The sequence below is a fragment of the Thamnophis sirtalis genome, unplaced genomic scaffold, assembly GCF_051295495.1.
Source record: "Thamnophis sirtalis isolate CommonGarterSnake01/CBP01778 unplaced genomic scaffold, rThaSir2_p1.2 scaffold_1, whole genome shotgun sequence".
Taxonomy (NCBI): domain Eukaryota; kingdom Metazoa; phylum Chordata; class Lepidosauria; order Squamata; family Natricidae; genus Thamnophis; species Thamnophis sirtalis.
In genome coordinates this window covers 107701935-107727941 of record NW_028261381.1, presented here as the reverse complement: position 1 = coordinate 107727941, position 26007 = coordinate 107701935, and the positions used below count along the sequence as shown (strand labels likewise).

The 26007-nt window shown below is 40.5% G+C and overlaps 2 protein-coding genes across 7 annotated transcripts; one reads left to right on the top strand and one right to left on the bottom strand.

Moving 5' to 3' along the window:
- Positions 1-46: 46 nt before the first annotated feature.
- Positions 47-26007, bottom strand: VTI1B (vesicle transport through interaction with t-SNAREs 1B). Of its 5 annotated transcripts, XM_014060788.2 has the most exons (7): positions 25838-26006; positions 21895-21953; positions 20020-20211; positions 17795-17968; positions 16843-16904; positions 1064-1130; positions 47-618 (listed from the first exon to the last, which is right to left on the bottom strand). In XM_014060788.2, exons 1-6 carry the CDS (start codon positions 25953-25955, stop codon positions 1109-1111), a joined length of 627 nt encoding a protein of 208 aa, XP_013916263.1. In that variant the 5' UTR covers positions 25956-26006; the 3' UTR covers positions 47-618; positions 1064-1108. The 5 variants fall into 5 exon arrangements, with proteins under 5 accessions (XP_013916263.1, XP_013916261.1, XP_013916258.1 ...); XM_014060786.2 differs by lacking the exons at positions 47-618; positions 1064-1130 and adding an exon at positions 11965-13498; XM_014060783.2 differs by lacking the exons at positions 47-618; positions 1064-1130 and adding an exon at positions 13564-14924.
- Positions 2579-16523, top strand: ARG2 (arginase 2). Of its 2 annotated transcripts, none has more exons than XM_014060782.2 (8): positions 2579-2785; positions 3357-3429; positions 7657-7834; positions 8838-8997; positions 12913-13007; positions 13131-13235; positions 13383-13519; positions 16272-16523. In XM_014060782.2, the coding sequence occupies exons 1-8, from the start codon at positions 2669-2671 to the stop codon at positions 16349-16351; spliced, it is 945 nt and encodes a 314-aa protein (XP_013916257.2). In that variant the 5' UTR covers positions 2579-2668; the 3' UTR covers positions 16352-16523. The 2 variants fall into 2 exon arrangements, with proteins under 2 accessions (XP_013916257.2, XP_013916256.2); XM_014060781.2 differs by lacking the exon at positions 16272-16523 and adding an exon at positions 14204-14549 and having other exon boundaries at positions 2583-2785.

Sequence of the window (26007 nt, the reverse complement as noted above, 5' to 3'; positions counted from 1 at the left end):
AATGAGGAAAAATTTACAGAAATGAAAAAAACCTCCTCTTGATGCCAAGAATGATATTATTTATTTAAAAGAAGTGGGGAAACACAGCATCATGTGATTCCCAGTGGGGATTGTAATACAATTTATACAATGTATAATTTCATCTCATAGAATACTTTTTAAAAAAGGATTTGCTTACAATAACTGATATTTTACTCACATGGCAGTTTCCTCAATACATTTTATTCATAATTACAAAGCTTACTTAATTGTACAGTTTAATTGTAATCAATCAATTGATTAATTGTACAGTTATAGTGTATTTTCATAAATGTGTCACATATCACACATATTTATTTCATTTATGTTATGCTTGTTTTAATTTCTTTTAAAAGCAGACTGGCACCAAATACTAATCTCTGAAGCAGGTACAATTGAAAACAATAAAACTGTATTAATTTTTAAATATTTTTTTACTGATGTGGGAACTAAATCATTTGGAACTGAGCATTAGCAAATATGATTGCAAAACAGTCCTGTGTTTTTCCATAATCTGGACAGTAACTTTCCATAAAGTGTAGAATCTCCTCAGAATCTGTGGTGGAAACTCGTCAGTACTTGTTCTGTTGTGGCTCAGACAAGTTAAATTTAATGCAGTCCAATCCTACCTTTCCCGTGCCAGATTTTATTCAACATGACTTTGGGCTAACTGGAAATTCTGAAAGTCTTCATTTTAGTACTGTTCTGATTGGAAGAGGTTGATATAAGGGTCTACAAAACAAGATTTCATCAAAATCACATGCGCTGGCTAAATTCAGCATTCTGAACTCAAGGCTTAATTATATCTTATAGACATAATTAATTGCATTTCTGGTTAACAATAAAATAGCCAGGCTATCTCTTAAGTGAGGAACATCAGAAAGACTAACCCAATGTTAAACACTGTGGAAGGAAGGAAGCAAGTCTGTTGTTTTATACACATGTGCCTAGTTGTGAGTAAGATCCAATGAGCACAGTGAGATTTATCTTTAAATAGGCATTTATAGCTTGATGCTGTTAATTCTACTAACAACTATTTGAGAACTATTGGAATGCTGGAAGCTAACAGTTCCACGCTGTATCCCATGACTCAAAGTATCCTGAATTTTAGCCTGTTAGAGAATTGGCAAGACCAGATTCTATTCAGCCTGTGCCTACCAAAATGGAGCTAGATATTCACCAGCACTTCATAACCTGATCTACATCAGTAACTTCTTTTCATCCTTACTTTTCTTAGAAAAACAACCATGAAGCATCTTTCTGGAAAGATGGCAATGCTTTTAGATTGCAAAAGATTAAAACAGATAGTTCGACTCTGGTCAGCTCTGAGTTATTTCCAGAAATGGCAGTAGACACAGGAAATACGTGTGAGATGTAACCAGCTGACAGCTGACTTCTGTGGAAATGGTGTATGTCCAATAATCCACTCTTAGATGTCTTGGGCTGCAAATGTGGCAAAGGGAACAAGTGGAACTCATGTGACTCCTCATTGAGGAGTCATCCAACATGTTGGGTAAGGCTAAGCCCTGAGTAAGAGGGGTCGCCCTTAAGATAAGCTTTTATTATTTCCTGTAGAGGCTGAAATAACCCGTCAGTGTGACATCGTTTCCCAACACTAAAATCTTACACCTCATAGATAAAAAGAAGAACTGAAAATGATGAAATTATGTTTGCGTGAGTCTCATCTGTACAGACGCTCATTTGTCTGAGCGGAGAATTCAGTATATGTTATCTTGAATAATTACAACCAACCAACCAACCAACCAACCAACCAACCAACCAACCAACCAACCAACCCTGTATCTTTAAATCTTCCACGAGAGCCACTAAAATAAATTGCTCTGAATTCAAAGGAAATTGTCCCCTCATCCCTTCTAGTCCAGTACATGTACTTCATTGATCTGTGAGCCCAACTTTCCTTTAAAAAAAAAAAGGAGATATCTAACCTGGTTTTAGGAATGTTGTTGGGGGGAGGTAGGGTTATGGAGCTTTTAGATTGTGTTGTTTCTCTTTGCCATATAATATATATGGGTGTATGCATAATTTTGTATTTATTTATTTATTTTGTCATGTTTACATAGTGTATATTGGAGGTGGTGACACTTTGAGAGCTGTATGCAATGAAAATTCATTACATGTTTGACGATTAGTGTACATTCAAAGTGACATTAAAGTTATTCTTAAATTCTAAGTCTAAGGATGAAAGGGAGCGAAAACCTGAATTCAGATTTTTAACCAAGAAACAGGTAACACGGCTACTCCTCACCTTAAAATAATTTGATTCCACAAGAAGAAGAAAAAAAGAAAACCACCCAGGTAGAAATGTCTTTGGGGGGTTGGGTGGGGGCAAAATTCCGGAACGACCTGTGAAAGCCAGAGGGAGGTCAAGAAGGAATGCAGAAGCCAGGAGGTCTCCAAGCAGCTTTGGTCACGTTCGCTCGCGTCTTCCGAGGGGCTCGGAGGCACGCCCGCGGCCAGCTCTACGCCGATTGGCTCGTAAGTGGGCCGAGGGCCAAGGGGCGGGGCCAAAGGCGCAGAGGCTCGACAAATCTGCTGGTTATAAAGCTTCGGGCTCAAGCGGGCGCCGGCGCCGGCGCGGTAACAAAGCTGCTACTTGAGCGAAGCTCTCCTTCCCAGACCTCTCGCCGCGATGGCTGTTCGTAGCAGTTTCTCTCGGCTCCTCCAGCAAGCGGGCTCCCCTCTGCGGGTCCCTCGGAAGCTCTCTCATTCGGTGGCCATCATTGGGGCCCCCTTCTCCCGGGGCCAGGTAGGTGGGCGTCGCGGGCAGGGGATAGTCCAGACCACCGTTTTGTCCGTCCGGGAATGCGAGAGGGAGACTGCAGGGGTGGGGGAGAGAGAAGAGGGGAGAGGCGTCCTTTGGCCCTTTCCCCCCGGGAAGGGGGCGCGGCGGGGCTTGTGGACCTCCGCCTTCCCCAGCCAGCAGCCTAACAAAAGGAAGGGAACTTGATGCCGCGTGCTGGGCTGGGGCAAAGGGATGCTCCGAAGATGAATGATCTATTTATCGTTCGTGTCCGATCCAGTCGATCCGCGATGATGCTCCCTAAGCAGGAGCAAGGCTACTGCATCACGCGGTCGTGCCGCAAAGTCTGCAGTAATGAGGAGGGGAAACGGGGCGGCGGTGGGTGTCGGAAGGCAGGAAGGAAAGGTTGGGATGGAGCTTTCTAGAGAATTTGGCTGGCTGGCGAGGAAGAGGGGTGGCGGCGACAGAGGATGCTCCTGGGAACTGGAAATTTCCAAGCGGCCTCGTGGGCTCATTGATGTCACTTCCCACGGCTGTCGCTTGTAATCACGGCGGGGATCCCTTTTTTGTCTTGCAGAAAAAAAGAGGAGTGGATCACGGTCCTGAAGCGGTGCGGAATGCGGGACTGGTTGGAAAGCTCTCCAGCATGGGTAAATGGGAAGGGGGGGATGGGAGCCCCTATCTTTCAGGAAGGGATCTGAATTCTCTGTTTCTGGTCCTGCCCAACTTCCCCCACCCAGACGTTCACATGCTATGATTCACTATGAGTCTACCTTCTGAAACATTAAGGTTGTTGCTCAACCTGGTGTCTTCCAGATAGTTTTGTGCCTATTGTTCTATGTTCTAATTGTTCTAATGTTGCCCAGCCCTCATCCAGTTTAAGGAAAGGAAAAATGTATGTTTGAACAATTATACTATATTACACTCAATCCACAGCCCATATCTTATGAATTCCCTGGCTCATTGAGGTGAAGATAGGAAACCATAGAAAGGCTTAGTCCAACACACTTGAAAGATATCATAGTGGAGATTGACTTATGAGATCCTACTCATTTTCAAGGCATAGATAAGGAGATCATCAAGCAAAAGGGAATAGATTGAAACAGACTTCAGTAAGTGATCGAATAATTTGAAACAGATTTAAATAATTCCAAAATATACTGTGCTATTCAGTCTTTTTTAAAACCACAAAGATTTCAAACTAAATCTTTCTAATCTCCAAGTTAAATATGAACTTAGTACTTGCCTCTTTTTGAAACCATCAGATTACCACAAAGATAACTAACACACACAGAGGTTTTTAAAAAATCCGTTATCTTGAATTAAAGCACAAGTCACACATTTACACTAGCTGATATGTACTGGATCATCCAGAGTTTAGCTTTGTGGCAGTCACTAAAAATTATTAGTAGTTACAACATTCCAGAGATTCTCGAAGGAAAACTGCATTTCAGAGTTTAATAATACTTCAGTGTAAAAAGTTAATATCATTTTGTGAGGATGATGCAATACATGTCCATTATTAATTAAGAAGTTTCATCAAACATTTCAACTCCTAATTTCTTTTATTAGAGGGGCTGTTAAGTGCCAGAGGATAAAAAAAATGTTTATTCAAAAGTAGTGAAATAGGAAATTTTTCAAAAGTAGGAAAGATGAGTAAACTTTATCTGATGTTAAAATTGTAAAAATGCCCTGAACTGTAAAGTTTGATGAAACCTTGACGTTGAAAACTGAGTCATAATTATTGAGTAATAAAAATAAGGAAGTAATCTAAGAAGTATCTGTAGGAAAAAAACATATAAAGTATATGGAAGGAAGAAATACATAATATTTAGTTGAAAAATGAAACTTTTTTTTAAAGTAAACTAAGTTAAGGACTACATTAACAGTCTTAATGCCACTCGCCATATGCAGCATCCCCTACTTACAGTGTCTTGATAATTTGGACACATTTTGATTACAAGCTCAATCTTCATAATGAAAAGGAATAATTAAGTGCTCTAAAAATGTTTAAAAGTAGTAAGGCTGAAGATTTAAATGAAATAACTGAAATTTTAATGTGGTTTTCTTGTGGAGGTGCTGTGTGATTTGTCTATGTGAGAAAGCTACTGCTCTGACTGATAATTGAAACAGTGCTGTTATTGTTCCTCTGTATAAAGGAAAAGTTAGCAAGAGTGAATACAAAAACTACAGAATTTCTTTGTTGTTAAAGGTGCCTGGGAAGGTGTTTGAATTTTGAAAGTCTCTAAGAGATGATAGTCTGAGAAATGCAATGTAGTCCAAGCCTTTGTTTTAAAGCAAGCCATGAAGAAATAGATGCATACGAAAAATAAACATTATTATGCTTTGTAGATTTAAGGAAAACATAATAAAGCAAACAAACTTGAAATATACAATATAGAGTTGAAATTGGCTGATGCATATACGTGCACGTACATCTATTCATAGAAGTAAAATGCATGAAGATGAAAGATGCTTAGTGAAAGAGTTGGCACTGGACAAGGAAAAAGGGTTTGTAATGACTTCATGGATAGAAGAATTTATGGATAAACAGATAGAATGCTTGTAGTGATTGTATGGGTGTGTTATTTGAGAATTTGAATGTGGAGTAGGTGCAAATTATTTTGGTTGAGAATATCAAAATGATTTTCAGCATATGTTAAATGATGCAACAAGGAAACTGAATTAATGCATTGTATCAATGTAGTTGGGCTTGACAGGAAATATAGAGCAATACACAAATTGTGAGAAGATGTGTAACTTGATAGTATATTTAATAAAGATAGGAGAATTAATGAAAAAAAGTAATGATGGTACAAATGCTGGTAGGAGGTAACACATGTTCGGTGGTGAAAAATAAATGTTTCTTCAAAGAAGGGGAAACTGCAGTGTATAATAAAGTACTTTTGTCCACTTCATTATTCCAGAGAGTTGGTATCAGTGGTGGGTTCCGGATTCCATTGCAATTGGTATGGTTGCAATGGGGCCCAGCATCCTCCACATGAATGCGTGCGGTGCATGTGCACATGTGCGCAGCGCACATGCGCCTTACCATCCAGCAACGCCTCCGTGATGCTCCAGCTGCTCGGCGGACCGTCATGCAGGTGCTATACGTGCCATGCGCATGTGCAGAAGCGCCAAAGGGTTTAAAGTCAGGTAAGGAGCGCAGGCAGGCCCTCCAGAGCACCATACCAGAACGGTACCTGGTGCTCCAGGCAGGCTCCGGTATGCCTGTACTGGGGCGTACTGCCTGCAACCCACTACTGGTTGGTATGCCTTATAAATAGGATACTTCAGGTGCATTTGTGGAACAAGAAAAAGTAGTGTTGACAAGTAATGGGTGTTGAATAAATGTAAAGTGAATACAATAAGTGACCAATATGAAAAATATGGTTTATTGATATGGAAGGAAGGAACAGGAGTTGACTTGCTCTTGAACTATGTGAAAGAATAGTGGTTGAGAGGAAGAGAAGACTAAAGAAATCATGGTTCGATGGAACTGGTTAGATCACAAAGAGAGAGCTAACAAACCTAAAAAAGAGGCAACACATACAGTGGACGTGAGGATGGTAGGCAAGAGTATAAAGATATGCAGAAACGTAGATCATGCACACTTCATACTGGATCATTACATTGCCCTATACATGTGACACTGTGACCCGACAAAAGCGCACCGACAAAACCGTGGCGTGAAAACCGCAACGTCATCAACGCGCCGACAACAGCGTGCCGACAGAAGCGTGATTTAAGTTAAAGTAAGGGTTAGGGTCAGGTTTAGGGTTAGGTTTAGAGCGCGCTTCTGTCGGTGCACTGTTGGTGCGCTTCAGCGCTCATTTGTCGGCGTGGTTTAGAACTCGCGGTTTTGTCGGGCACGCTTTTGTTGGGCGCCCTTTTGTCGGTGAACCATGTGACACTACAATTAGCATCTGTATAGCAACCTTCCTAAGTGCATGTGTGGGACCAAGATTTCCTCAGTAGCTGGATCTTTAGGAAGTCTAGGAATTGGTTCAACACATCTGAAGGGCACCGTAATGTAGAAGATTGTTACTTTAAATCAGTGGTTCCCAAACTTGGCAACTTTAAGACTTGTGGACTTCAACTCCCAGAATCCTCCAGCTAGCTCTTCTGGCTGGAGAACTCTGGGAGTTGAAGTCCACAAGTCTTAAAGTGGCCAAGTTTGGGAACCACTGCTTTAAATAAATAGCCTGAAATCAAGCACACCTTGCTGCAGTATCTGTGATGACAAGGTAACCATCGATCTAATGTCTCCATGGAAATCTTTTTTCTGTCCCAACTGACTTTAATTCCTTAAAATCCTTGCTTTTTTTCAGTAGTTAGAGCAGTGCAAAACACCAATCGCTCTGCTATGTTTATTCGTGTTAATGTCTCTCTGAACGCCACATAAGTGTTCTTAGTAAATAAAATACAGAATGTTTGCAGCTCAGTGCTTTAGGTGATGGTTGTGTCCCATAAAAAGAGAAAAGGGTAGGTTGAAGTTTGTTAGTTTAAAACATTTGTATAGCCACCCCTCTTAAAACAACACTGGGTTGTTTTAATGCTTACAACCAGCAAGTATTAATAAGCATATTAAGTTAAGTGGATGGGGGTAATGCACCTATCTTCTGGCAAATGAAGTGCCATGATTGGCAATAGCTATCAGAGCAGTTTGTGAGAGTGCTCTCATATTTTCACAATTTCAAGTGTTTCTTTGCCCAAAAAGTTTCTACTTCTATGCCATAAGATTCACTTACAGTACCAGAACTCTTTGGGAATTATTCATAGGAAAACAATAGCAATTCTAAATTCCGTCATATTCTGTCACCAAACAAAGTTAATCTATACAACTCTGCTTTCTTCTCCATTCTGCTCTTTCCTAGGTTGTCAGGTATATGATTTTGGAGACTTAAGTTTCACCCCGGTGCCCAATGATGAACTGTACAATAACCTGGTCAAGTACCCACGCTCTGTAGGATTAGCTAGCCAACTTCTGGCTGACGCTGTGAATGGAGCTGTGACAGCTGGACATAGCTGCATAACCATTGGAGGTGATCATAGGTGAGTTAGGAAAAGTGAAACTACCATATGACTTTTATATAAAGACCATTGATGTACATGTTTTATATTTACACCCATTAAATGCTTGCTTGAAAGTAACTCATATGAATAGTATAAAAAGAGGTGTTGAGCCCTAAAAATATTTTGGTTATAGCAGTTGGTGAAATTCCACAAATGGAATCTGGCAACACTAGATCTGAGAATGATTTGGGGGACTAGATGACGTATCCATTTAAAGTTATACTGTAGGACCTACAGTAATGGTAGGTAGGTAATGGATATACTACTATTGTACTAAACAAAAGGTGCTCAGGTTATTTAAAAAAAAAAACCTCTTTTACAATTAGAGAGAAACACACATCTGCTTCCATTACCATAATCTCAGCGAGCCTAGAATAACCTTCCTATTTCAATCTAATCGTAACATTATTTGAGGAAGCCTATATTACCATAATGCCTCTAAAATTCCAGCTGTTGGAGAACAGTGGGCTATGGTTATCATGCTTAGCCTGAGGATCTGGTTGACACTTTAAAAAAAAGATTTTCCATCTGATACATATTGTGGACACTTTGGACTATTGACTGTAAAACATGTACATAGCATTTTACCATCAATGAGGACTCAAATTGTTGGGAGCAATATGCTGACACTGTAAACCGCTTAGAAAGGGCTGTAAATCACTGTGAAGCTGTATATAAGTCTAAGTGCTATTGCTATCTCGGCTATCTAAATGGTGCTGATTAAGCCGATGTAGACAATGCAATAGCGTAAAGTTATATACTGATTTCACATTTATCCCTTTAACCTCTCAGTGGCAAGGCATTGTGGGCAGTGCCTTGCATATCAATGCATGTATGCATGACATGCATTGACATGAATTTAAGCGCTGTTATACATTTGATTTCCAAAGTGATTTGGTTACCCACACTTATCAGATATCCTAATTCCACTTTCCCCAATTTAGACAAGGCTGATATAAATCTGAACTGTTTTCCCTTACAGTTTAGCACTTGGTTCCATCAGTGGACACGCAAGGCAGTATCCACATCTCTGTGTGATCTGGGTTGATGCCCATGCTGATATTAACACTCCACTCACAAGCCAATCAAGAAATCTCCATGGACAGCCGGTTTCATTTCTTTTAAGAGAACTTCAGGATAAGGTAAGTTGGGATTGCACGGTGATGTAACAAGGAATGGCACTTATTGAGCTTTCAGTACTTTTTTTTTTTAATTGGAAGTAAATGTTAGTTCAGAGGTAACATCATATTTCTCCTAGTTACTAGTTTGTAGGGGCATATGTCCTGAATATCCAAGAGTGGCTTTTCTTTGGGGTATATTATTGGGGGCATAATTCATAAATATGCAAGCACCTCTATATTGAGTTACTCAACATGATTTGAGATTGGGTGGCTATGGGTTTATCATATGGCAGTTATGGATAACCTTTTCCGGACCGAGTATCCAAAGCACACGTGTGCCCGAACCCCCCAAATGCCATGCATGGTGTGGCTCCTGTGCATGCATCCCATCTATGTGTGTGCACCCCTCACATGCCCCCACCCCCACACCACTGTTCCCGCACGGGTGCGCAGCCGCGCACCTTGCAAGAAAACCCCGCGCAGCAGTTTCTATCTGCCGCGCAGAGATTTCTGTAAAGGAAACGTGTGGAAGTCCTTTGCAGGCGGCTACAACTGGATCCGGCAATGCTGTTGCCTGTTGGAGGAGGAGGAGGCGAACCAGCCTGCCACCGCCGGCCACCGCCAGCCCCGCCGCTCTTCCTGCCCCCTTCCCAGCCCCACAGTCCAGCGGTTGCAGCAGAAACAGCCCCGGGTCTCCGCTGCCGCTCCCTGCATTTTCTGGATGGGGATCCCTTGGAGAGGGGATTCCTTCCTGCGAGACCCCGTCCAGAAAATGCGGAGAGCGGCAGCGGAGACCCGGGGCTGTTTCTGCTGCGACCGCTGGACTGTGGGGCTGGGAAGGGGGCGGGAAGAGCGGTGGGGCTGGCGGTGGCCGGCGGTGGCCGGCTGGTTCGCCTCCTCCTCCAACAGCATTGCCGGATTTCTGCCCAACGCTGCGGGGGCGCCAGCGGGAGCTTTGGTGGCTTCATCTCAGCCGCAGTGCTGGGCAGCAAATGTGTTGGTGCTGTTGGAGGAGGAGGAGGTGGCAGCAATAGCACCCGAGGACAGGACAAGAAGCAATGGAAACTTGTCAGAAGGAGACTCAAGCTGGAAATAAGGAGAAATCTGACAGTAAGAACAATTAAAATCAATGGAATCTTAATTCAATTGCTACAGGTTTTCAAAAGACTGGATGGCCATTTGTCTCAAATGATATAAAGACTCCTGCCTTGGACAAGGGGCTGGACTAGAAGACCTCCAGTATCCCTTCTGATTCTATGATTTTAAAAACCACAAGCTTTTTACAGCTTGCCTGCAACTTTACCAAATTTAATTCAGCCATTTCCTTTTGTTATTAAATGGGTATTGCTAGTTCAATGCACATGCACTCCACTTTTAAGATGCTGAAAAAATCCCCATGACCTGCAACAAAATTCATTCTTCCACTCTTATCTTGCCCTAACTTCTGATAGGTTCCTGAAATATAGATCTATAAAATTTAGTGAAAATATTTCTATCTATTTTAATACAGACTTGTAAAACAGATTGGGACAAATGACATGAGTGCTCTGGGATAATAGCAGGTTTACTCTATTTGGATTTTCAGATAAAAGGTATCTTTTGTGCTAAGTTCTAACAATGTAGTTCTCTAATGTAACTATGAAACAGTCCAAATATATAATTCCCCTCAGGGAGGAATTCTGGGAGTTGAAGTCCACAAGTCTTAAAGCTGTCACGTTTGAAGACCCCTGGGTTTTTTTTCCCCTAAAGGGTTAGGGGTGCAAGGGTCTTGTAACAACAGCTTTAAGACTTGCGTGCTTCAAATGCCACTTTCTGAGCCAACATTTTGGTTGCTAAGCAGGAGCATTGTTAAGTGATACTGATATTATATAACACTTTTAATTAAGCGGGTACCTTGAATAAACATAACTTTGAGTTTCAAATAATACTGATTTTGTTGTTGTCTTAGGTGACATCTGTGAAAAAAATTCAGGTGCTCAGGCATGAAAATATGCCGCTCAAACACTATACTTTTCTGCTCACACTGAAAAAAAATTAGAGGGAACATTGCCCCACACATGCAGCCTTCCTGCACGTGCCTTGCCCCCTGAGCGTGTACAAGTGGCCATACACATGCACCCCATCCCACAAATGCCCCCATGCATGTGTGGCTAGGACACGAAGACCAGCTGACTGGTGGGAGGCACGGGTTCATGTGCAGTGGAGCTGAACTGGGGCGATAGCTCATGTGTCCACAGAGAGGGCACTGTGTGCCACCTCTGGCATAGATTCGCCATCACGGCTATATGGCAATTCTATCATACAATCCTTTCAGAATAACACATATGTGCTTACATAGTCCTCATTTAGTGACTGCCTCATTTAGCAACCATTTGAAGTTATAATGATGGCAAATCAAATTTGCAACCATTCCTCACATTTATGACCTTTGCAGGATTGTATATGTAAAGCAAAAGTAAGCTGAAGTAAGAAAGATCATACGCAGGGTCACATTTTTTACTTAGTGACCACTTCGCTTAACAGACCCAATTGTAGTTACTAAAGGATTGCTTGTATTTTCTACCTGTTAGGAATAGTCTGTTATTTGATGAATTGTAGCTGAAAGTTAATGGCTGTATATGCTGGTATTCCTGCAGTTTTCCTTCTAAAGGAGTGATCATCCATGGATTTATTTTCTATATCTCCCCTACCCCCAGTAATTTAAGAAGCACTTGTTTGATCACACCCATTTGAAAAGTACTACAGACTCAAGATATGGGGGAGAATTCGTTAGCTAGATTTACTTCCTGCTTTCAGCAGCTCAACATGGTTATCATTCTTATCCAAACTGAGAAAGTTAAAATAGCATTGTAGCTACTCTTATTGCATCTAACTGTTGGAAAGTTATACAATCAGCTAAATCTTAATTGCCCTTAGGGCAGGGATAAAAGTAACTTGGCTTCATCTTTTTTTTTTAAATGCTCATTAACCCTAGTCAGCTTGGCAATGGACTCAAAAGAGGTTTATTGAACAGCGCGCACTCAGTAATCTGAAAGGGTACAGCGCGATCTGATGTTTTCATCAAGATAATGAAATTTCCAATTGTTTTGTATAGGAGTGCAATGACGTATAGGAAAGAGGCATCTTTTGCAGTGCAACACTGCTTTCCACCCCCACATTCCTTTTTTCACCTCCACGTGGAGCCCTCTGGCCATCAATGTAGTTCATAATACAGGTAGTCCTCGACCTATAACAGTTCATTTACTTTGAAGTTACAACGGCACTGAAAAAAGTGACTTACAACCAATTTTCACATGTATGACCATTGCAGCATCCCCAAGGTCACATGATCAAAATTCAGATGCTTGGTAACTGACTCAGACGGTTGCAGTGTCCCGGGGTCATGTGATCCACCTTTTGTGACCCTCTGACAAGCAAAGTCAAGGAGGAAACCATCATGTTATTAACTTAATAATTGCCGTGATTCACTTAATAACTGTGTCAAGAAAGGTTGTAAAATGGGGCAAAAATCACTTAACTGTCTCGCTTAGCAACAGAAATTTGGGGTTCGATTGTGATCGTAAGTTGAGGACTACCTCGCCTATTTCAATATTAGAATGTTTTCAACAGCCTGTGTTTTGGAGTCCAGCAAATTTTATGAACGAGATCAAGTTCTTTTATTGGGATTGTTGATATCCGTTTGGCCTGGGCTGGAGAGAAAAAAAAAGGGGGGGAAATGTGGTATCTTTAATCTATTACAAGTTACCGGTATTTTTGTGGAAGAGAAAATGTTATGACTGCAGCAATATCAACTAAAACAAGTCCTCTATAACAAGATATTGGAGGTTGGGGCAGGAGGGAGTCTATACTAAAATCATGTTGAGTTGGCACGGTCATGGCACTCGAATATTTCCTGGACCAGTTTTTGAAGGACCATGTTTTCCCCTTATTTTGAAGGTGCCAGTGCTTCCTGGATTTTCCTGGCTAAAGCCCTGTCTTTCACAATCAGACATTGTATATATTGGCCTGAGAGATGTTGATCCTGCTGAACAGTAAGTACATGATAGCTAGTTTAAATGAATACTTATTCCCTTTCTCCCAATTTGTGGCAAGAACATTGCTATAGTCTAGAGTGACTGCAAGGGTATTTAACTTTAACCTTTCTCTCAAAACAGTTATATTCTGAAGAATTATGGCATTCAGTATTTTTCGATGAGACATATTGATGAGCTTGGAATCCAGAAAGTGATGGAAAAAACGTTCGACCATCTTTTGGGAAGGTAATATGTTTTGAAGAACATTTGTTAGGCAATTAAATAAGCAAAAAACCTGATCATTAGTAACCATTAGCCATAACCTACCGATTACTAGGATAAGTGACCTATTGCAGGACAACTGTAAACACAAGTATTATCATCTTTTGTCAGAGGGCCAAGACCAATCCATCTGAGTTTCGACATTGATGCCTTTGACCCATCACTGGCTCCAGCAACAGGGACAACGGTCTTAGGTGGATTAACATATCGTGAAGGCATGTTCATTTCTGAGGAAATACACAACACAGGTAAAAACCACTTACGCATTTTTTTAAAAAAATGTGGGTTAAGGTAACAAGAATCACAAAAATTTTAATTATATGCTTGCAGGATATCTGTACTACAAAAATATTCAGAAATGTTTAAATCAAAATGTTAACAAAATAAATCTAATAGAAGCTTGGATTCTTTTATTCTCTCTCTCTCTCAATAATTCATGAGGCATCCTGGACTGAAGACGACAATAGCAGTGTTTTTCGAGCTTTCAGATGGCACCTAATTTAGTTTTCCTAGTTAATAAAACAAAACAAAAATTACAGGCTGTGCTGCCGAATTTTAGCATTAAGCTATATGGAAATGTAACTTCGATAAGACAGCGTTCCCAGTTCATCCCCCAGTTGTTATCATTACTCCATTTTTTATTTGTGTATTTATATTACACTTCTCCAACCTTCTTGACTCAGTTTAAAATTATCAGGGAGTTTTAAAGACATATATCATATTTTAAATATTTAACCATTCATCTGCTCCTGGCAACAACAAAACATAGAAAAAGGAAATAAAACTATTGGAAATTTCTATTGCTCTGGATAAAAGGAGGGTTGAAGTACGATGCAACATGTAAGATCTGCTATTTGGCTGAAGAGATTTTTTTTTTAAACACTGCAAATTTCTGTCTCTTGCTAAATAACTCACTGCCTTCACTTTCTCAGGCCTGCTTTCAGCTATGGACCTTGTAGAAGTAAATCCATTCCTTGGAGCTTCACAGGAAGAAGTGAAAGCAACAGCTGGTTTGGCAGTAGATGTGATCGCTACAAGCTTTGGGCAGACGAGAGAAGGAGCACACATTGTTTTTGAAAATCTACCAACACCTAGTTCGCCGGATGAATCAGAAAATGAAGAGCAAGTTCGGCTTTAGGATCTCCCAAGTGGCAGCAGATGCCACACAAAGGGCATTATGTATAGTTCTGCTGATCTACTAAACAAGTGGACAGAACAAAATGAAGTGTACTACATTCTGAAGTCTTCACTCAGCTTTGGAGATTTTTTTTTTCAGTTGGGAAGTCAAACTGTGCCACAAATTAATCAATATCTTCAATATAAATGACTATCGTATTATATTGCAGATGTAGTTCAGTTTGTCTTTTCTCCAGCCACATCTCCTCTCAGTAGCACTGCACCATTCTCAGAAGGACACGTCAAGACTGACAAGCCAGCACTACATTTTAAACGTAGTAAAATACAATCCATCTTTTCAATCTGTAGTCAAACAAGCTATTGCCAAGGAATGTCCATATAGTGGATTGAAGACAGCAAAGGAGAAAAGCTGCATCTCTTCAAGCCTTAGTGAAGAACTTGTAGTAGACAAGACCTCCCAAGATGATTACCTCCAGGATGATGATGACAGAGAGTAACAATTTATTTGTCATAAGCCTAGAAAAAAAGAGACATGACCTTTGTTGGTTTTTTTAAACTGCAAGTCATTCCCTTTTATGGAGTTATGGTGACCACAGAGACCATCCAATTTCATTTTAGGTAAAGCAAACCCTTTGCATGTTTATTCAAAGGAAGATCCCTTTATGTACTGCGGATTGTAAAGATAATCCTAGGTAAATAGGTACAGAGTTACAGCCACTGTGGAGAAAATTAATCATGGAGAAGTACAGTATTAACTATTTTTATTTAAAACAACATGGTTCCTGAGATTCCTTATAAAACATCAAAATACTCTTGCTAGGAATTATAGACCCTCACTGGAGAAAGTATAAAAGAATAGAGGCAGAATTATACTTCATTCCTAACTGAAGAGGTAAAACTGTAATAATTCCAGTTTTTGGCAAATGGCACGAAGAACTGAAAACCTGATGATAATTAATGGCTTGAATATTGTTTTTAGTACTTCCCTTTTGTATAGCCAGTTCTTTCAATAAATAATAAACCTTACTGAATGGAAGCCCTTGAGTATTTTTTCCCCTGCTAGTGTGCTAAAAACTGCTGCTGTGGATGTGCATGTGGACATGAGGGAACTACAGAAGAATCCTTTGAGGTCTGACTGCTCAGACCTCTCTCTATGGGGCCTTAGTCTCTGAAAGTGGCCAATATTTGTAACCAGGCCTCTTGGAGAGCTTTAAAGAACAATCCAGCTAGTCACTTGACAAGATGTAGAAATTAGACCTTTCACAGCATTTTATATAGTACAGGCAATCCTCTACTTAATGACTACAATTGAGCCCCAAATTTATGTTGTTAAATGAGACACTTGTTAAATGAGTTTTGCCCCATTTTATGACTTGCCTTGCCATAGTTGTTACGTGAATCACTCCAGTTATTAGCGTGGTTGTTAAGTGAATCTGATTTCCCCACCGACTTTGCTTGTCAGAAGGTTACAAAAGGTGATCACCTGACCCCAACCGTCATAAATATGAGTCAGTTGCCAAATGCCTGAATTTTGATCACGTGAACAGGGGCGGGTGCTGCAAAGGTCCTAAGTATGAAAAACTGTCATTAAGTCCCCCTTTTCAATATTCTTGTAATTTTGAACGGTCACTAAATGAATGTAAGCTATGGACTATCTGTACTTATATAGCTTATTTTCTTTTGTTTCTTCCATTCTGAGAGGTGAGAGGCATCTTAAATTTAAGGCATATCCTATTTTACTATTTTCTTCTTCCAAGGGGAGGGGGAGAGGGAAATCAACCTACAGTATCCACTTAAAAGAATATTATAGTTAGAGAAATATTTGTGTTCATGATAGGATTTTTATCTATCATATTCCTTTAGCTATCTGGCAATCACTTCCTGTATGTGCCGCATATGAAAGGAGGAACTTGCAAAAAAGCCTGTTCCTTCTCTCTCTGTAGCAAAAGCTAAATTACCAGATCTGAGCTGCAAAAATCCAGATGACCCCTAGATGGAAACAAAGAGGTACATTCTTGCTGCTTTCTGCTCATTGTCCAGTGGTTTGCAGTCTAGACATGGTAGCCACAGCAAAGCTTGGATTTGTTTAGCATCCAACTCACTAATGCTCCCTCACTGTTGGACTTCATATTTAATGCACCAATGTCTAAAGGTGCACCAGCCATACAAATTATAAATTACTCACTCACTCACTCACTCACTCACTCACTCACTCACTCACTCACTCACTCCTAACTACATAGACCTACAAATTGCTGAGCTTGACCCCTGAACATTGCCATCTTTCCCACATCTATATATATAAAAAAAGCCATTCTTTCATAGGGACATCGAAGGCAGGCCAAGCCTCTACTGAATGAATGAGCTTCACAAAAATCCCAAACATACGAAACATTCTGATTCAGGGCACATTTTAAAGCATCATTTCACCAACCTTCTTGACATGGAACGTAGGATCTTCCGACTTCTGCTTAAATTTTCATTTGTGTTTACTAACTGTAAAGAAGAAGGAAAACACAATGAACTCCCCCCTGCTTGGTAAGGGATTAGGGTGCCACTTTTGAAAGTTCAGAAGCATTATATGTTAAGCAGAATGTTGAAATTAGAACAAGCCAAACTTAGAGAAGGATATTTGGCCTCTGCTTTAAATAAGATAATGACTGGAACATATCCAGTCAGCTCAACACAGAACGACCATAACATTCTGTAATAATAATTTTAAGAAGTATGACACACCCCAACTTATGTATTTCATTATTTTTTCTTTTATGCTAATAATCTGAATTATGTTTCTGATAACAAGACCAAACAACACACTATCCAAGGTAAAATCTTGGTCTTTTCCTGAAGGAGGAAAATATTGATAGTGAATCACAAAGATATCAGATAACCAAGCAGCAGCATTTTGGGATTGGTTAAGATTCCATCTTCTGTGTCAGAGCAGAGACCATGACTAAGTTTCATTATTGGACATTAACTATGTATTTATCTATCTAGTTTCTGAGATTTCAGCAGTATATTAAAAGAGAAATCTTATCTTTAAAATAAATTAAAACATATCTAAGGAAAATCAAACCCAATCTCAAAAAAACAGTATTTGATTCTTTAGAAAAAGTAGACCCATTTTATTGCCAGAAGAAAAAATATTCTTTAACTATATTGTTACATTAAATAGTTGTCTAAGCTAAATATTGCTATTTCATTGCAGTCTCCCCTCAGCATTATCCCCATCATGAGAGAGAAAAGCCCCACAGAAAAGTGATACAGGAAGAGAGAATTGCTAGGAGAGTGCAAATATATATTTTTTCATAAAATCAGAGAAACCTATCTGTTGATAGGAGAAGAAAAACAGATAGTTCTGTTCCAGTGGCATTTTGAAAACTTACTCTGCCTTTGGTGCGTTCCAGCTGTTCACGCTGCCCACCTAGTTCTTCAATGATGTCACTACCAATTTGATCAGTTTCTGCGGCAATTTGGTGTGTCCGATCCAAGCTCTGAGTAGCTCGATTCAAGCTTTCTGTTCCCTGAAGCAGTAACACCCTCTGAGACTGCATCTGAGTCTAAGAGACAATTAAGACCTATTTAAAAAGGCAGAAGGGATATTTTACCTTTCAGTATGTTCTTCCCTGAGAGTGGAGTTTTAACTCATGCTAGCAATGTAAAAGAATAAGAGAAGTTTCCTATTGATGAGAGAAACAGCCTATTTTTTTGAGAAAATATTGGCAAAGACACCGAGGTGATTCCATTCCCTGTCCAAATTATCTCTGATGACACCTAAATTTTTAGTTTGATTCTGCAATCAAAAAATGTCCCCTATACGACAGCAGAAACTATGCATATAGGTTATTCCCACACACACACACAAACACACTGATTCAAGCAAATGCTATCAACATTTTCTTAGAGTATTTACAATCAGTTTCCCCCTCTTTCAATATAGATCATTCAGCTATTTTCTTAGGGCAGTGGCCCCCAACCTTTTGGGCACCAGGGACTGGTTCCAAGGAGAAGTTTTTCTGCGGACAAGAGAGAGCGTGGTTTTGTGTGCTTCTTGCATCCCACCAATGGGGCTTCGCTTGTTTATGTGGCCCAGTTTGGCATGCCACAAACCAGTGCCTGTCCACGGATTAGGGTTGGGGACCCATGTCTTAGGGGACATTGATTCAGACAGATATTAATAGTGTGGTGGACCTAGACACTATACAGTTTAAATGGCATCAACCTAGTAATTCGAATAGTGATGAATTGTATAAACGCTTGCAGTAATAGTCAAATGGCACAGAGCGTATTAAAAATGAAATTTTTGTCAATGTACTACATATTTGACTTAGTAATCTTCAATATGTGTGACTACTTCATTAGACATGCCAAAACCTAGTGTGCTTACTACTCGCTTCCCTTGAAAGGGAAAAAGAAAATGTTTATGTAATAATTTCAGTAGAATTTTTGAAAAATACCTAAATTAAAGGCTTTAAAAAAACAACAACAACAAGACTGCTTGTACTGGATCAGAAACAGGGAAAATGCTGGTCCTCCAGCTTGTGCCTTTGGTCAGTCACTTTCTCCACTCAATGTACCTTACAGGTTTGTTATTATGGGGAAAATAAGGGGGATTCTAAGACATCTTAAGTTGTACAAAATAAAATCAGGACACAAATCAAATCAATCATTTACAAATTAAAATACACCCGTTTAGCGATAATCAGCATATGAAAGACGCATCTATTCTACACGCTCACGAGCAGCACTTAACAGAGAAATAGCTTAATAAGCATTGCAATGTTTATATTATTTATAGACTGCTGCATTTTATATATTACAAGACTTAAACAGCTGTCATAAATACATGCTAGTTGCCAAGAGTCTGAATTTTGATCATGAAACCATAAGGATGCTCCTATGATCCTAAGTGTGAAAAATGAATGTGAGCCACTTTTTCAGTGTCATTGTAAATAGTCCCTAAATAAATGGTTTTAAGTCGAGGACTACTTGTATTATCAATGATCTCTCAAATTTGGAAATGAGAACTTGGTTCTGTTTTCTCTTAATTTGCTAAATACTCCAATGAGCTTAAAAAGACCTTTACTATTTGCAGAATTTTATAAGCAGCAAAAATCCCTGAAATCCAGGAATAGCAATAGCATTTAGGCTTATATACCACTTCACAGTGCTTTACCAGCCCTCTCTAAGCGGTTTAGAGTCAGCATATTGCCCCCAACAATCTGGATACTCATTTTACGGAGGGATTTTTACTACTGCATTTACTATTCAACCAAGCCCTCTTATTCTTTCTTTTCTTTATGTCCCCTCATTTTTTCCAAGAAGAGTCTAAGCTTGCTTCCAATCTACCGAGGCATTAAGGGCAGATAAACTTGTGTGTTTTAATAATTTTGTATTTTCTAATTGTTTCCCAAGTCAATTTGTCTCTTCTCCTATAACTCTTAAGTTTTCACCATGAGCTCAGGCACCAGAATATAAATAAGATAAACATTGCAATACTTATTAAGCTATTTCTCTATCCAGTGCTGCTATGTACCCCTTCCTAAATAAAAAACCTCAAGTATGTTGACATCAGAACAAACTCTAAAATAATTGTATATCTAGTACTTACTCTCTGCTCATTTTCCTTAGAGAAGATACCAAACTTTGAATTCCCCCGGGCACTCGGAGCTACTCCCAAATCCGTACTTTTCATTTTCCTATGAAATGTGCTAAGGTCTCCTTTGTAAGTTCTAATTTTAATCATCATTTGATTGCGGAAGGACACGGGGGCATATTTTAGTTCTTCTTCCATTTCCTTTAACTAGAATAAGTTTTAAAAGTAAACATTTATCAAAATCCTTGTTACATTTGTATTTGAAACATGAAATCAAGACTGAAAATTATTAATTTACCAGAAACATCACATCACGACCTAATTAAAAAAAACTACCCAAATTTCTTATGAATCATATTTCACTAAAATATAAAATACAATATATATAGTAATTCACTTCATTTCTAAAATATGTATCCTATGTTTTTATTTTAGAAAAGTTACCCTTTGCCTGACCAAAACTGAGCTTATTTAGAAATAGCATTCTGCCAATTTAAATACATTTCATGCAATGACAATAAAAGCCAAAAATGGAGAAAATGTTTTAAGTATTTTCATGTTACTTATACAAAGCAGTGAAGAAAATATGCTTCACAAAAGGTTATAAAAGGTTAATAAAACATATATCTGCTTCAAATGTAAAAAGCTACAGTGTGTAGTGTGTAGGAAACCACCAAATACCTCGGGCAAAAGGCTAGATTTCAACCATTTCCCTATCTTCTTCCCTATCCTTTTATGAAAAAAATTAACTACTTTGAAGTGGGCACAGCTAAACACAGTGTTGTTACCATTCTGATAACAAAAACAAAGACCAGACTCAAAAGAATATTTCACATTGCTCCATAGCAAACTTCATTGTAAATAAATACAATGCAATCGTCTGTAATGCAATTATCTTTGTAGTGTTTTAAAGATAAATAGTTATCTTTAAGTCCAATTAAAAAAAAAATTAATATTCTAGATGAATTTAAAACTTTTTTTTTAACAGAAAGCAGATTAATTTGTTCAAATGGGTATTGCAAATGCTGGCTTTGGCTTGTCTGAACAAATCATGAAATGGGAAGGAGAGAAAAGAAAAAGTTTTTAAAACAAATTATTTCAATCAAGCGTTTTTCAGTCTTGGCAACCCAAGTTGAAGTCCCCATGCTAGTTGGGGAATTTTGGAAGTTGAAGTCCACACCTTAAAATTGCCAAGGTTGAGAAACACAATATTAAGCACTTTATTAAGGTCCACTGTGTTTAAATCACTCAGATTAGTTTCATATACACTAGGACAGTGATGGCAAACCTTTTTTCCCTCTGGTGCCAAAAGCGTGCACATGCGCTATAGTGCGTGTGTGCCCACACCCATAATTTAACACCCCCCCACGCCCCTGCATATGCGACCCACTGCATACCCCTGCGAATGTGCGCACGACCCCCCCCCCCGCGCCATATTTTGGGCCTAGCAGGCCGCCCTGAAGCCTCTGGAGGCTGGAAACAGCCCATTTCCCAACTTTTTGTAGGCCCGTTTTTTCACAAGCCCAGTACTTACTTGGCATTGTGTGGAGACTCCTTGGAAGGGAAGGGCAGCATAGGTGGGCCAACCATAAATCATCTTGCCAGTGCATGCATGCGTGCTGAAGCAAGCTAGGGCAATGGCTCATATGCCCACAAACGTGGCTTCGCGTGCCACAGGTTCGCCATCATGGCACTAGGATCAATGGTGGGTTTCAATTTTTTTTACCTACCAGTTTGCTCATGCACACGACACTTCTGCGCATGCACAGAAGGGTCCGGGTGGGTGTGCGGAGCCCCACACCACTGCCACTACCGGTTCATCCAATCTGAGCTGAACCAGGAGCAAACCCAGGGTTCTAAAGCTTTTTAAAGAATCGTTCATATTCTTACCGTTTCATTTGCTTCTTTTAGTTTTTCATCAAACTCTCGGATTAACTTTTTTTTCTCCTCTACAAGATAAATTTTTAAAAACATAAATTTTCACCAAAGGACAAAATATTAGCAGTACAAAAAGAATTCATACACTACCATGTTTCCCCGAAAATAAGACAGGGTCTTATTTTCTTTTGACACCCCCCCAAATGTTGCTTAGGACTTATTATCAGGGGGGCTTATTGGTTTGGGGTTGCCAGGTGGCTGTTCTCTTGCGAGCGGGATGCCTGAAGAGCCAGGCACAGCCTCAGGGGCAAACCGCTGTGTTGTGCTGTCGCAGCAGCGCAACAAAGCTGCTATGAGGTGACCATGCTCACGAACAGCCACCCAACAACCCCCCTTTCTAGCCAGGTAGAGCACCACTTACCAACCCAGTAATATCTCAAAGCACTAAGCTCATGGTGCTCTGCCCGGCTGGAAAGGGAGTGCCTGTTCTGCCCCAGCTTGCGTGCTTCCCAGCCTCACCATGCCCTGGTCCAGCTCTTCCTGCAGGGCCAGGGCATCACCACCACAGCGCTGTTGCCGAGTTCTGAGCACAACTGGCTTCCAAACTCCGGAGATCCACTGCTGAGTCTTCTGGCAGCGGCCACTTTGGAACTACGCTCTATTGTTGTGGGCCATCTGCAGGAACACTCTCTGTCCCACCCGAGTCTTCCAACAGCCAGCTCACAACCATAGAGCATAGTCCCAGAGCATCCACTGCCAGAAGACTCAGCAGTGGATCTCCGGAGTTTGGAATCCTATTATGCTTGGAGCATGGCGGTGGCAGCAACAGCATGGGTGCCCTGGCCCTGCAGGGAGAGCTGGGCCAGGGCATGGTGAGGCTGGGAGGCACGCAAGCTGGGGGCAGAACAGGCACTTGTGCAACCTCTCTTTCCAGCTGGGCAGAGCGCCACGCGGTTTAGCGCCTTTGGGATATTACTGGATTGGTGAGTGGCACTGTGCCTCGCTGGAAAGGGGGGTTGCCAGGCGGATGCTCGTGAGAGCAGCTGCCCGGCAAACCCACCCCCTGCTCCAGCTGGGCACAGCATCACTCACCAATCTAGCGGTATCCCAAAGGTGGCAAGCCTTTGCTCCTTTTCATCCCCAGCTCCTGTGGCTTGGTGCTATCAGGCTATCGCTAGGTTGGTGAGTGGCGCTCCGCCTGGCTGGAGGGTGTGTGTGTCCAGAGAGCTTATTATTGGGGGAGGGTGTATATTTTTAGCCCACAGGAAAAACATGGCATGGCCTTATTATCAGGATATGTCGTAGTTTCAGGGAAACATAGTAGATATATTATTTATACCTTTGTTGTGCTTGCTCAAGGTTTATATTAATATTCGAAGCATTTTCCACCTCTGAAAGTGGCAACTGTGCTGTCACTTTCAATAATTAGAGGTAGATTGTCATATATATATATATATACACACACACACACACACACACACACACACACACGGAGTTGCTCACTTTTTAGTGGATCTCTGACTAAATGCCTTTATGAACTAAGATTTTTTGGTGTTGATCTCTAGGCCAATGTCTCTGGAAATAAGCTCTCAAGCAGGCATAACAAAATTATAAAGAAAAACCTTCTACCACTCATACATAGTGTACATATGTACATACACATATATGTATACGTACATTTGTATGTCAAGGCTCCGACTAATGAACCCAAGAAGCTGATATTGTCAAGAAATTAAAAAACAGACCACTTATTTTAAATAATAACCTGTTTTTCCTATCATTTTTATTCAAATACATTCATGTGTCTCCAGAATTGTCATCTCTAGTTAAGCAGATCCCATACAAAATGACTGTTTTTGTACCTTATTAGATAATGGGCTACATTCAAAGATATTGCTCTGCTGAGGGAACAATATAGGCCCCAAAGCAATGATTTTTTCTTCTTCATACATATCCTGAATCTGTTCTGGAGGGTACATGCAAGGTGATACCTATTATATTAACCTGATTGGTTCATATAACTTTGTAAGCAATCCACAGATTTAGTTCATTGACACTATTCATGTCCTTTTATTGTCAGCTTTACTTTAAATACTTTACACAGCACTCTTCCTACCCAACTAAATTGCCTGCTAAATAAAGGATCCTAAAAAAAACCCATGTATCACTTAACCCTACCCTTATCATGTACTCCAATCAGGACTAAATAAATTATTTTTAAATGTTGTTTTGAATTATTTTCAGAACAGATAAGTTTGGCAATACCTCCCCTCATCTCCCAAATTCCCAGAGATTCATGTAGCTTTTGTCTTTATGACATTTAGGATATTGATTTTATTTTTTATATGTATGGTGGCCAGAGTCATTAGGAAATCAGGCAGCCTCAAAATTGGATAAATAAGCACATAATACGTATGTAGCAGCTGCCAAAAAATAAAAGCAGAAGTCTTCCTAGGCTGCATTAATCAAAGTATTGGGAAAGGTCAAGAGAAGTTAAGATTCCTCTCTGCTTTGCACTCCATTTTAGAAAGCACACTGATAAATTTAAGGTGTCCAGAGAACAGAGACCAAGGTGATAAAGGACCTGAAAGGAAAAATAGTTGGCGGTGTTGGCCTGGAGAAGACTCTGGGATGATATGCTAGCTGTTTTCAAGTATCTGCAAGGTTGTCATGTAAAAGTCGAGGCAGACTTGGTGAATATCATTAAGGCATTACAAGGCATTAAAATTCATTGGGGCATTGAATATTGGATCATTGGGGCAAATAAGAAATGATCAATGATGGAACAATTTACCCGAGGAGGTGCAGGAGTTTCCTTCACTAGAGGTGTTTAAGCTGAGACTGGATGGACATGTATCTAGGATACTCAGCTTGTAGATTTATGTATTGCACAAGGGTGAATTTCAAGTCTTACATTGTGTGAGGTTACAAGAGTACAGGTAGTCCTCGACTTAGGACCACAATTGAGTCCAGAATTTTGTTGCTAAGTGAGAAATGTGAGTTTTGCCCCAGTTTATAACTTTTGTTGCCACATTTGCTAAGTAAATCACTGCAGTTGTTAAATTAGTAATACGACTGTTAAGAGAATCTGGCATCCCCATTGACTTTACCAGAAGGTCGCAAAAGATGATCACACGACCCCAGGACACTACTTATATCTCTTGTGTAACTCTACACTATTTGTCTTTATTAAAACATGACAACCAGCTCTCCCCCTCTCTTTCTCACACACACAATTACAAGAGATGTGAAGACTGTAATTCAATGCTGCACAATGCAATTTGTTCCATGTAAACAAGTCAGCAAGTAAACAGGTTAGAAAGCAACTGCGGGAAGGGGGGATCAAAGGCGAAGAAAGAAGCCTAGCCCTGAATACGTGTGTTTTTTCTTTTAACCTGAATAAACTCTCTCTATATGGTGAAAATGCAAAGCTCTTTTGTCCTCCCCCAAGGGAAAGGGAGAACTTGCCACAGCCAATTCGCAGTGGGCACCCTGGCGCAGGACAACTCGCCACGGCCAAGACAACTCGTTGCGAGACAATTTAACAATTCTATTTAATTATTTAAAATAAATAAAAAATATTTTAATTTTTGCCATTCACATTTCATTCTGTCCCTCCTTTTGCATGCTTTCTTTAAATGATTCTGTTCCACCATTGTTCTTTGATATTAGTGTAACTCTTGTCCTGCAGTTGAGCTGTCCTGTGGCGAATTGTCATAGACCCCCCCCCCCCGAATCCTCAGCCTCCCGCTCTGGTATCTGGAGGGGCACCGTTTGGTTTCCGTTTTACCGGCACCCGATAACCCTCGAGCTCCCCCTCGTCACCTCGGGCAGCGATCTCCTCCCTTGCTTGGGAACCTCCGCGGCATGGCCCGGAGAGGCCCGGAGCCAACCCGGGGAGAAGCTCCCTTCCACAGCCACCCCCGCAAGACTGGAGCGCTGCTTTCCTACGTACCAACCGCCAGGTTCCCGCGCAGCCTCTCCGGGGCGCTTTGCAACTCCCCATGGAGGCCGCGAAAAATCTCGTGCAGCCGCTCCAGATGCTCCGAGGAGCCGATGCTGCGGTCCGCCATCCCGAGGAAGTCAGGAGACAACAGCTTCCTCCCCACCCCCCCACCCCCGATC